The 12,213-nt window shown below is 42.2% G+C and overlaps 1 protein-coding gene across 1 annotated transcript in view; it reads left to right on the plus strand.

Annotated features, from left to right (window-relative positions):
- Nucleotides 1-7,683: 7,683 nt before the first annotated feature.
- The window catches only part of DRC7 (dynein regulatory complex subunit 7), a 72,043-nt gene continuing 67,513 nt past the window's right edge, over nt 7,684-12,213 (plus strand). Inside the window, exon 1 of the mRNA XM_067470990.1 lies at nt 7,684-7,873. Coding sequence (XP_067327091.1) covers nt 7,719-7,873 — 155 coding nt within the window. The 5' untranslated portion in view covers nt 7,684-7,718. The remainder of the gene's footprint in view (nt 7,874-12,213) is intronic.

Here is a 12,213-nt window from a genome sequence, read left to right on the forward strand (position 1 = left end):
CAGCAGCTGGGGGACTTCCTTGCTGGGCAGAGTTTCTTTTCCCCTGCAGCTTGAGTTTGGCTCATTCAGGACCATCCCAGGCAACAGAAATGGGATCCCATCTTGGCTTGGTTTCAGCTGGGTCAGCATTGCCGTGTCATGAAGTTTGGAACGGCATTATATAGTCAGTGTAGACTCCTATAATGCACTTCCACATGGAGCATTCTCATTTGGAAGGGCATTATATGAGAATAGAATTGCATTCTATGGCAAGCTTCAGAGAAGTTTGGTATCTCCACCCTGGAAAATGTGAGATTCTGCAAAATTTGGGGATCTTTCTCTTGAATTTCCTTTAGTGAATGCAATTATACATCCCCAGTTTCATATTCAAAGGGCAATTACACATCTGATGTTTATCTATTTCCATTGCTGTCCAAAACTACAAATCTAGCTTTCCAAGTTTAGCTTTCTAAAGAGATTATTGGAGGGGAAAACACAGCAGTAACAAAGCTGTCAAAAGCATTCATGGCCAGAATCACTGTAGTTTTTTTGGGCTGTGTGGCCATGTTCCTGTAGCATTCTCTCCTGATGTTTCGCCTCCATCTGTGGCTAATGGCATCTTCAGAGGTTCTGTTGGGAACGATGCAAATGGAGTGTATATATGTCCAGGGTGGGAGAACAAACTCTCGACTGTTTGAAGCAAGTGTCAGTGTTGCAATGAGCAAGCTTGAATAACATAAACTAGCCATGAAACTGCAAAGTCAATCAGTGAGGGTATCTTCATAAAGGTAGTGAAGCAAGTGGAGTGTACATATACCAGTGGAATAATGCCTAGGGTGGGAGAAAGAACCTTTGTCTGTTTGAAACAAGTGCCAATGTTGCAATTAGCAAGCTTTAATAGCATTGAGTAGCCACGAAGCTGCAAAGTCAATCAGTGAAGGTATCTGATTAGAGGTAGTGAAGCAAGTGGAATGTGTATGTGTGAATGTCCAGAGTGGGGAAAGAACCCTTATCTAACACAAGTGTGAATGTTGCAATTAGTAAGCTTGAATAGCATTGTGCAGCCTTGCAGCTGCAAAGTCAATTGGTGAGGGCATTTGCATAGAGGTAGTGAAGCAAGTGGAATGTGTGTATGTGAATGTCCAGAGTGGGGAAAGAACCCTTTTCTAACACAAGTGAGAATGTTGCAATTAGCAAGCTTAAATAGCATCGAGTAGCCATGAAGCTGCAAAGTCAATCACTGAGGGCATTTGCATAGAGGTAGTGAAGCAAGTGGAGTGTATATATACCAGTGGAATAATGCCTAGGGTGGAAGAGAGAACCTCATTTGTTTGAAGCAAGTGTCAATATTGCAATTAGCAAGCTTGAAGAGCCACACAGCTGCAAAGTTAATCAGTGAGGGTATCTGCATAGAGGTAGTGAAGCAAGTGGAGTGTATATATATCTGTGGAGTGTCCAGAGTGTGGAAAGAACCCTTGTCTGTGTATATATACCAGTGGAATAATGCCTAGGGTGGGAGAAAGAACCTATGTCTGTTTGAAGCAAGTGTCGATATTGCAATGAGCAAGCTTGAATAGCATTGAGTAGCCTTGCAGCTGCAAAGTCAATCGGTGAGGGTATTTGCATAGAGGTAGCCTGACATCTGTTACCTGGAGGTATCCTCTGTTTGGGAGGTGTTAACTGGCATTTAGTTGTTCGTTGTCTGGAGATCTCCTGTTTCTTCAGGCTACCTCTATGCAGATACCATCTCTGATTGACTTTGCAGCTTCATGGATCCTCAATGCTATTCAAACTTGCTCATTGCAACATTCAAACAGATAGGATTTTTTTTTCTCCCACCCTGGACATTATTCCACAGATATATATACACTCCACTTGCCTCATTTCCAACCGAATGTTTGAAGATACCATTAGCCACAGATGCAGGCGAAACGTCAGGAGGGAATGAAAATGGACAAAATTTGGTGACCAGTATTTTAAAAACTCTAAAATCAGGACAGTAAATAAAGAGAAACACTTAAAAAACAGGGGTATTCCAGACAGGAAACAATCAGGGGCAGCTAACACCTCCCAACAAAGGATTGCCTAGGGGAAGCAGGCAAGCTTTGAAGCTGCAAAGCCATTCAATGCTAATCAAGGCAGCCAATTGCAACATGCACACTTGCCTCCAACAGACAAGAGGTCTTTCTCCCACCCTGGGCATTATTCCACAGATATATAAACCCTTACTAGGCTTTAAAATCATTGTGTGCTTTGTTTATGTGTGAGTTATATTAATTGTATTGTTTATTTCGCTTATTGCTTGTTGTTTTGATTGATGTGTTGTTGGGCTTGGCCTCATGTAAGCTGCTCCAAGACGCTTGGAGAGATGGTGGTGGGGTATAAATACAGTATTATTATTATTATTATTATTATTATTATTATTGTTTCCAACTGACTTCCTAACCTCCGAGGACGCCTTCTATAGATGTGGGCAAAATGTCAGGAGAGAATGCTTCTGCAACAGGGCCAGACAGCCCGGAAAACTCACAGCAATCCAATGATTCCGGCCATGAAAGCCTTCGACATCACATTGTTGTAAGTTGCTCCAAGTCAATTTGGGGAGAGAAGCCGGACATAAATAAAATTATTATTATTATTATTATCATTATTATTATTATTATTAATAATATTCTAATATCAATACTTCCCCTCTAGCATGCACCAATCTCTAAAGTTTGGAAAAAGTTTGCTTTTTAGTTCGAACTCTCATTGAAGAGACCCTGAGAGTTGCAATCCAAATGGTACCTTTCTCCAAACTTACTTGCTTTTCCCACTGATGTCCTGGTTGACTACATTTCCCAGAATCCCTTGCAGCTGTCAGGGTTGCCATGGAGAGAACTGACAACAGACCTAAGAGCCTGGAACAGAAGGCTACAGGATTTGAAGGTAAGTCTATAGAGAAGGGATAAAGGGTTGGTTGATGCACATCTTTGGGTTGAAGTTGGAAGAAGACGACCTTCTCAGGGACTCCATATCCACGGGTTCGGGACTCCGTATCCACGGGTTTGTCAACCATGTCTTTAACCATCCATGGAGATATTTGGGGAAAATATATTCCCAAAAGCAAATGTGATTTTTGAAATTTGGGAATAACTACTATGTTGGATCCTTAGGAGCTCTCCAGCACATATTATAGTATTATATTATATTATATTATATTATATTATATTATATTATATTATATTATATTACTAGCTTGGTTGCCTGGGTTATTTGAAAAAGTCAATTTTCTTAATTGTCTCAAATGCATAAAGTTGTGGGGGAACTAGAACTCACATCGTGTCAGGTTAACCCTGAGAAACTCCATCCGTTCTTAAAGCTTGTTCTGGATGCATCATCTGGATGCATCATTCAGTGTACTCTCCGGCTGCAGGGTAAACTACAACTCCCACTATGGTGAGTCATTCCCCTCAAACCCCTCCAGTAGGTTGGGTTAGTCATGGGGTTCTGGGTGCTAAATGTGGTCCAGGTCCATCATTGGTTGAGGTCACAGTTTCTCTGGTTGTGAGTGAACTACAACTCCCAGAAAGGAAGCTCCTTCCAACTACCTCTAGTAATCAAATTTTGGAAGGAGAAGGAGGAGATGGAAATGAAGATGTAAAAAGGAAGGAGAAAGGGTGGAGATGGAGAGATGAAAAAGGAAGGAAGGAAGGAAGGAAGGAAGGAAGGAAGGAAGGAAGGACAAGAAAATGAGATGGAGATGGAGGGATGAAAAAGGAGGAAAGGAAGGAGATGGAGAAATGGAGATGGAAGGAGAAGGGGAGAGATGAAGAAGGAAGGAAGGAAGGAAGAGGAGGAGATGGAGAGATGAAAAAGAAAGGAAGGAGAAGGAAGAGATGGAAATGAAGATGTAAAAAGGAAGGAGAAAGGGTGGAGATGAAGAGATGAAGAAGGAAGGAAGAACAAGAAAATGAGGTGGAGATGGAGGGATGAAAAAGGGAGAAAGGAAGGAGATGGAGAAATGGAGATGGAAGGAGAAGGGGAGATGGAGAGATGAAGAAGGAAGGAAGGAAGGAAGGAAGGAAGGAAGGAAGGAAAGAAAGAAGGAAGGATGGAAGGAAGGAAGGAAGGAAGGAAGGAAGAGGAGGAGATGGAGAGATGAAAAAGAAAGGAAGGCGAAGGAAGAGATGGAAATGAAGATGTAAAAAGGAAGGAGAAAGGGTGGAGATAGAGAGATGAGGAAGGAAGGAAGGAAGGAAGGAAGGAAGGAAGGAAGGAAGGACAAGAAAATGAGGTGGAGATGGAGGGATGAAAAAGGAAGAAAGGAAGGAGATGGAGAAATTGAGATGGAAGGAGAAGGGGAGATGGAGAGATGAAAAAGGAAGAAAGGAGGAGGAGGAGATAAAGAGATGAAAAAGAAAGGGTGGAGATGGAGATGGAGATATAAAAAGGGAGGAGAAAGGGTGGAGATGGAGAAATGAAAGAAGGACAAGAAAATAAGATGGCGATCAAGGGATAAAAAAGGAAGAGAGGAAGGAGATGGAGAAATGGAGAAGGAAGGAGAAGGGGAGATGGAGAGATGAGGAAGGAAGGAAGGAAGGAAGGAAGGAAGGAAGGAAGGAAGGGAAAGAAAATGAAATGGAGATGGAGGGATGAAAAAGGAAGAAAGGAAGGAGATGGAGAAATGAAAAAAAAACCAAGGAAGGAGAATGAGATGGAGAAATGAAAAAGAAAGGAAGAAGGAGGAGATGGAGATATAAAAAGGAAGGAGAAAGGGAGGAGATGGAGAGATGAAAAATGAAGGAAGGAAGCAAGCAAGGAAGAAGAAGAGATGGAGATGGAGGGATGAGGAAGGAAGGAAGGAAGGAGATGGAGAAATGAAAAAAAACCAATGAAGGAAAATGAGATGGAGAAATGAAAAAGAAAGGAAGGAGAAGGAGGAGATGGAGATGAAGATATAAAAAGGAAGGAGAAAGGGAGGAGATGGAGAGATGAAAAACGAAGGAAGGAAGGAAGGAAGGAAGGAAGAAGAAGAAGAAATGGAGATGGAGGGATGAGGAAGGAAGGAAGGAAGGAAGGAAGGAAGGAAGGAAGGAAGGAAGGAAGGAAAGAAGGAAGGGAGAGTGGGAGGGACGGAGGAAAAGGAAAAGGAAAGGATTGCACGAAAGGAAGGAGGGAAAGAAAGGGAGGAAGGAAGGAAGGAAGAAGAGAAAAGGACTCTTGGGCATTCAGTCTGTTCTGAGTGTGAATATAAGAGAAGACTTGCCCATTTGCCCTCTCCATGGCCAATTCTGGGTGGCATCCTTTGCCCAACTAGAGAAGGGACATCCAGATGGCTATTTTCTGTCTTTCTCAGGAAGGTCTCCATTGCCCAAGGAAGCCCTTGCAGGCTACCAGCTTAACCTTGGTGCATAATTGTCATATTTTCCTCCTAAATCAACTGAGATAAAGGATGTGCTAGAGGCCCTATTCTTGCCTTGTTATCTCCCAGCACAAAAAAACAACAACATCGAAGGGCAGCTTGACCTGATGAAACACAACCTCCAGCCCTTCCTTCCTTTCTGTCCTGCTTCTCAGTGTTTGTTGACGTTCCTGAATGGCCTCTCCAACAGGAACACTGGAAGAGATTATGATGTGGGAGATATCAAGGGGCAGGATAGAGAATGAATATATATATATATATATATATATATATATATATATATATCCTGACAATGAATTTTATGAAAAACACAGTGGAAGAGACTTAAAGAAATACAAAATACGTTACAATGCTTGTGCAAAACCACACACACACGTAAACACACATAATATTTTGTGACCCAATTCTCCTTAATGTTCATTTGTGGAATTAACATAACTAAAAAAAACAAAACACACTGGACGAATTGACACCAGATTCGGACACAAGACACCTCTCAGGCCAACGAGTGACCATCACTCATAAAAACACTGAAAAACACAGCGGAAGAGACTTAAAAAGCAAAAAAAAAAATACATTACAACAAATGCACACAAATATATATATATATATATATGCAAACACACCTATATACACATCTATACAAATATATACACACTCATATGCACATTAGGCTTGGGCGGTTTCGTTCATTAATTTCGTAATTAGTTATTAATTTGTATTTAAATTAGCTTACGATCTGATATTGAGCCATGCAGAAATAGTGTGAGGAGTAAATTAGATTCGAAACAATTTTTTCAATTTATTTCGTAATTATTTTGTAATTATTTTGTAATTATTTCGTAATTATTTCGTAATTATTTCGTAATTATTTTCACATGTCTGGTGCAAGTTTTATAGTTGTTGTTTGTTTTATCACACCAACAGTCAACAACAGAGGGAGAGGGAAGCTTCAGAAGTTCCCCCTGTCCCATTTGGAGGTTTTTTTAGCATATTGTGCAGTTGCGTCCGCAATTAACGAATCGATTCGTAATTATACAAAACTTCGTATATTTCGAAATTTTTAAAAGGAAAATTTTGGAATTATTAAAAAAAAAACGAAACGCAAGGGCCCCCTAAAAGCAAAACGAGTTTAGAACCAAATTTTTCCGTGGTTACCCAAGCCTAATATATATATATATATATATATATATATGCGCAAACACACCTATCTATACAAATATATACACACTGATATACACATAGCACATATGTGTATATTGTTGTTAATTCGTTCAGTCGTCTCAGACTCTTCGTGACCTTATGGACCAGCCCACGCCAGAGCTCCCTGTCGGCCGTCACCACCCCCAGCTCCTTCAAGGTCAGTCCAGTCACTTCAAGGATGCCACCCATCCATCTTGCCCTTGGTCGGCCCCTCTTCCTTTTGCCTTCCACTTTCCCCAGCATAATAGTCTTCTCTAGGCTTTGCTGTCTCCTCATGATGTGGCCAAAGTACTTCAACTTTGTATATTTGTGTGTATAACACACACAAATATACACATAATGCAAACACACAAAACAAATGTACACAGACTGGGCCACAGCAACGTGTGGCAGTGGACGGCTAGTATAAATAAAAATGTAATGTTTGTGTGTGGGATTTCAAAGCTCTCTGCTAGAGCAGTGATGGCACGATCGTCAGCATAGATGAAGCTCTCCGTCCCTTCTGGCAGTGGCTGGTCATTTGTGTAGATGTTGAACATGGATGGAGCAAGCACGCTCCCCTGAGGCAGGCCGTTCTCCTGTTTCCGCCATCTGCTTCTCTGGCCCTGGGACTCAACAAAAAAGCTCCTGTTTTGTAGCAGGTTTCCTATGAAGCAGGTGAAGTGGTAATCCTTTGCGATATAATACTTTTTTTTCTCAGGAAGAGGTGATGATTTACAGTATCAGGTTGGTTCATCAGGTGCTAATCAAGGTGGTCAGTTGAAGCATTCACACCTAGCTCCAGCAGACAACAGTCCTTTGTCCCACCCTGGTCATTCCACAGATATATAAACCCATTTTCCTACTTCCAACAGACCTCAATAACTGAGGATGCTTGCCATAGATGCAGGTGAAATGTCAGGAGAAAATACCTTTGAAGACAGTTCCTTGAAGGAAAATTAGTATAATGTCAAGTTTATGTTTTTTTCTATACATTATAGCCGTGTTCTTAATTTGCTTCTGATACGACAAAAAATAAATAAACCTGTTGCATCCTTAAAACATCAAAATATTCAAATATATGACAAGAGAACCCTTCCTTTGATTCCTACAGGCTTTCGCTCCCTAGGTTTTGCAAAGGACCGGCAGCGAAATGGATACAAGCGAAGAAAGCTACGGACTCCAAGGAGAAGAAGAGGAGGAGGAGGAGGAAGACGATGAGCTGAGTTCTTTCAATCTCAGCGATGAAGTCCAAGACTTGGAGGAGCAGCTCTCCCAGATCCAAGTCCATATCCCTGAAGTTTTATAGTAAGGAGGAAGGAGAGGAGAAAGGGAGGAAAAGGAGGGAGGATTGCATTATGTAACTGTATTCGAAAAAGTTTCTGTTCCTGCTTTGAAAGCATTATTTCCTGTTTAATGGTGTGGTCCTTACTTTGAAAGTAGTTGTTCTACTCCAGAAACTTTGTTTCTGTGGCAGAAACTATGTTAAACTAGCTGCACCCACCACGCGTTGCTGTGACTAACCTTCCCTCCCTCTTTCTCTCCTTCCTTCCTTCCTTCCTTCCTTCCCTCTTTTTCTTTTCCTTCCTCTTTCCCTTCTTCTTCCTTCCTTCTCTACCTGTTTCTTTCCTCCCTTCCTTTGCTCTTTGGTTCCATCCTACCTTCTCTCTTTCCTTCCTTCTCTCCCTCTTTCTCTCTTTTGTTCCTTCTCTCCTTCCTTCCCTCTCTCCCTCCTTCCTTCTTTCACTTTTTATTTTCTTCTCTCCTTCCTTCCTTCCTTCCTTCCTTCTTTTCTTCTTTCCTTCCCTCCTTCTCTCCCTCCTTTTCTCCTTCCTTCCTTCCTTCCTTCCTTCCTTCCTTCCTTCCTTCCTTCCTTCCCTCTTTTTCTTTCCCTTCCTCTTTCCCTTCTTCTTTCTTCCTTCTCTACCTGTTTCTTTCCTCCCTTCCTTTGCTCTTTGGTTCCATCCTACCTTCTCTCTTTCCTTCCTTCTCTCCCTCTTTCTCTCTTTTGTTCCTTCTCTCCTTCCTTCCCTCTCTCCCTCCTTCCTTCTTTCACTTTTTATTTCCTTCTCTCCTTCCTTCCTTCCTTCCTTCCTTCTTTTCTTCTTTCCTTCCCTCCTTCTCTCCCTCCTTTTCTCCTTCCTTCCTTCCTTCCTTCCTTCCTTCCTTCCTTCCTTCCTTCCCTCTTTTTCTTTCCCTTCCTCTTTCCCTTCTTCTTTCTTCCTTCTCTACCTGTTTCTTTCCTCCCTTCCTTTGCTCTTTGGTTCCATCCTACCTTCTCTCTTTCCTTCCTTCTCTCCCTCTTTCTCTCTTTTGTTCCTTCTCTCCTTCCTTCCCTCTCTCCCTCCTTCCTTCTTTCACTTTTTATTTCCTTCTCTCCTTCCTTCCTTCCCTTCCTTCCTTCCTTCCTTCCTTCCTTCTTTTCTTCTTTCCTTCCCTCCTTCTCTCCCTCCTTTTCTCCTTCCTTCCTTCCTTCCTTCCTTCCTTCCTTCCTTCCTTCCCTCTTTTTCTTTCCCTTCCTCTTTCCCTTCTTCTTTCTTCCTTCTCTACCTGTTTCTTTCCTCCTTTCCTTTGCTCTTTGGTTCCATCCTACCTTCTCTCTTTCCTTCCTTCTCTCCCTCTTTCTCTCTTTTGTTCCTTCTCTCCTTCCTTCCCTCTCTCCCTCCTTCCTTCTTTCACTTTTTATTTCCTTCTCTCCTTCCTTCCTTCCTTCCTTCCTTCCTTCCTTCCTTCTTTTCTTCTTTCCTTCCCTCCTTCTCTCCCTCCTTTTCTCCTTCCTTCCTTCCTTCCTTCCTTCCTTCCTTCCTTCCTTCCTTCCCTCTTTTTCTTTCCCTTCCTCTTTCCCTTCTTCTTTCTTCCTTCTCTACCTGTTTCTTTCCTCCCTTCCTTTGCTCTTTGGTTCCATCCTACCTTCTCTCTTTCCTTCCTTCTCTCCCTCTTTCTCTCTTTTGTTCCTTCTCTCCTTCCTTCCCTCTCTTCCTCCTTCCTTCTTTCATTTTTTATTTCCTTCTCTCCTTCCTTCCTTCCTTCCTTCCTTCCTTCTTTTCTTCTTTCCTTCCCTCCTTCTCTCCCTCCTTTTCTCCTTCCTTCCTTCCTTCCTTCCTTCCTTCCTTCCTTCCTTCCCTCTTTTTCTTTCCCTTCCTCTTTCCCTTCTTCTTTCTTCCTTCTCTACCTGTTTCTTTCCTCCCTTCCTTTGCTCTTTGGTTCCATCTTTCTTTCTTTCTTTCTTTCTTTCTTTCTTTCTTTCCTTCTTTCCTTCCCTCCCTCTTTCTCTCTTTTTATCCCTTCTCTCCTTCCTTCTTTCTTTCACTTTTATTTCCTTCTCTCCTTCCTTCCTTCCTTCCTTCCTTCATTCATTCATTCCTTCTTTTCTGCTTTCCTTCCCTCCTTTTCTCCTTCCTTCCTTCCTTCCTTCCTTCCCTCTTTTTCTTTTCTTTCCTCTTTCCCTTCTTTCTTCCTTCTCTACCTGTTTCTTTCCTCCCTTCCTTTGCTCTTTGGTTCCATCCTACCTTCTCTCTTTCCTTTTTTCTTTTTTTCTTTCTTTCTTTACTTCCCTCCCTCTTTCTCTCTTTTTATCCCTTCTCTTCTTCCTTCCCTCTCTCCCTCCTTCCTTCTTTCACTTTTTATTTGTTGTTTTATTGTAGGTGAACTATAACTCCCAGCAGCAACAACACCCAAATCTCAAGGTCTATTTCCCCCAAAATCCACCAATATTCACATTTGGGCATATTGAGTATTTGTGCCAAGTTTGGTCCAGATCCATCATTGTTTGAGTCCAAAGTGCTCTCTGGATGTAGATGAACTACAACTCTCCAACTCAAGGTCACTGCCCACCAAACCCTTCCAGTATTTTCTGTTGGTCATGGGAGTTCTGTGTGCCAAGATTGGTTCAATTCCATCATTGATGGAGTTCAAGATGCCCTTTGATTGTAGGTGAACTATAAATCCCAGCAACTACAACTCCCAAATGTCAAGGTCTATTTTTCTCAAACTTCATTATTCACATTTGGACATATTGAGTTTTCTTGCCAAGTTTTGTCCAGATCCATCATTACTTAAGTCCACAGTGCTCTCTGGATATAGGTGAACTACAACTCCCAAACTCAAGGTCAATGCCCACCAACCCCTTCCAGTATTTTCTGTTGGTCATGGAAGCTCTGTGTGCCAAGTTTGGTTCAATTCCATCATTGGTGGAGTTCAGAATGCTCTTCTTTGTGCCAAGATTGGTTCAATTCCATCATTGATGGAGTTCAAGATGCTCTTTGATGGTAGGTGAACTATAAATCCCAGCAACTACAACTCCCAAATATCAAGGTCTATTTTTCTCAAACTTCATTATTCACATTTGGGCATATTGAGTTTTCTTGCCAAGTTTTGTCCAGATCCATCATTACTTAAGTCCACAGTGCTCTCTGGATATAGGTGAACTACAACTCCCAAACTCAAGGTCAATGCCCACCAAACCTTTCTAGTGTGTTCTGTTGGTCAGGGGAGTCCTGTGTGCCAATATTGGTTCAATTCCATCATTGCTGGAGTTCAGAATGCTCTTTGATTGTAGGTGAACTATAAATCCCAGCAACTACAACTCCCAAATGTCAAAATCAATGTCCACCTAACCCCACCATTATTCAAATTTGGTTGTATGGGGTATTTGTGCCAAATTTGGTCCAGTGAATGAAAATACATCCTACATATCAGATCTTTACATGACGATTCATAACAATAGCAAAATCGCAGTTATGAAGTAGCAACGATAATAATGTTATGTTTGAGCGTCATCACAACACGAGGAACCGGATTAAGGGGTCGAGGCATTAGGAAGGTTTAGATGGCCAAGGCAAACCCTCCACCTGCTGGTTCTACTTTGAATAGTTCATTCCAAAAGACTTCCCTAGATCTAGACACTATAATCCTATTGATGCAGACCCCATGGGCCATCCAGTCCAACCCCATTCTGCCAAGAAGCAAGAATATTACATTCAAATCACCCCCAACAGATGGCCATCCAGCCTCTGTTTAAAAGCTTCCAAAGAAGGAGCCTCCACCACACTCCGGGGCAGAGAGTTCCACTGCTGAACGGCTCTCACAGTCAGGAAGTTCTTCCTCATGTTCAGACGGAATCTCCTCTCTTGTAGTTTGAAGCCATTGCTCCATTGCGTCCTAGTCTCCAGGGAAGCAGAAAGGAAGCTTGCTCCCTCCTCTACGATTTCCTCTCACATATTTATACATGGCCATCATGTCTCCTCTCAGCCTTCTCTTCTTCAGGCTAAACATGCCCAGCTCCTTAAGCCGCTCCTCATAGGGCTTGTTCTCCAGACCCTTGATCATTTGAGTCGCCCTCCTCTGGACACATTCCAGCTTGTCAATATCTCTCTTCAATTGTGGTGCCCAGAATTGGACACAATATTCCAGGTGTGGTCTAACCAAAGCATGGTGAGCATGACTTCCCTGGATCTAAACACCATAGAGGCCAAAATCCCGTTGGTCTTTTTAGCATCAGCATCACATTGTTGGCTCATGTTTAATTTCTTGTTCGCGAGGACTCCAAGATCTTTTTCACATGTACTGCTCTTGAGCCAGGAGTTGTAGGCCATCATGTCTCCTCTCGGCCTTATTTTCTGAAAGGTAAACATACCCAGCTCTTTAAG

The sequence above is a fragment of the Anolis sagrei genome, chromosome 8 (assembly GCF_037176765.1).
Source record: "Anolis sagrei isolate rAnoSag1 chromosome 8, rAnoSag1.mat, whole genome shotgun sequence".
Lineage (NCBI taxonomy): Eukaryota > Metazoa > Chordata > Lepidosauria > Squamata > Dactyloidae > Anolis > Anolis sagrei.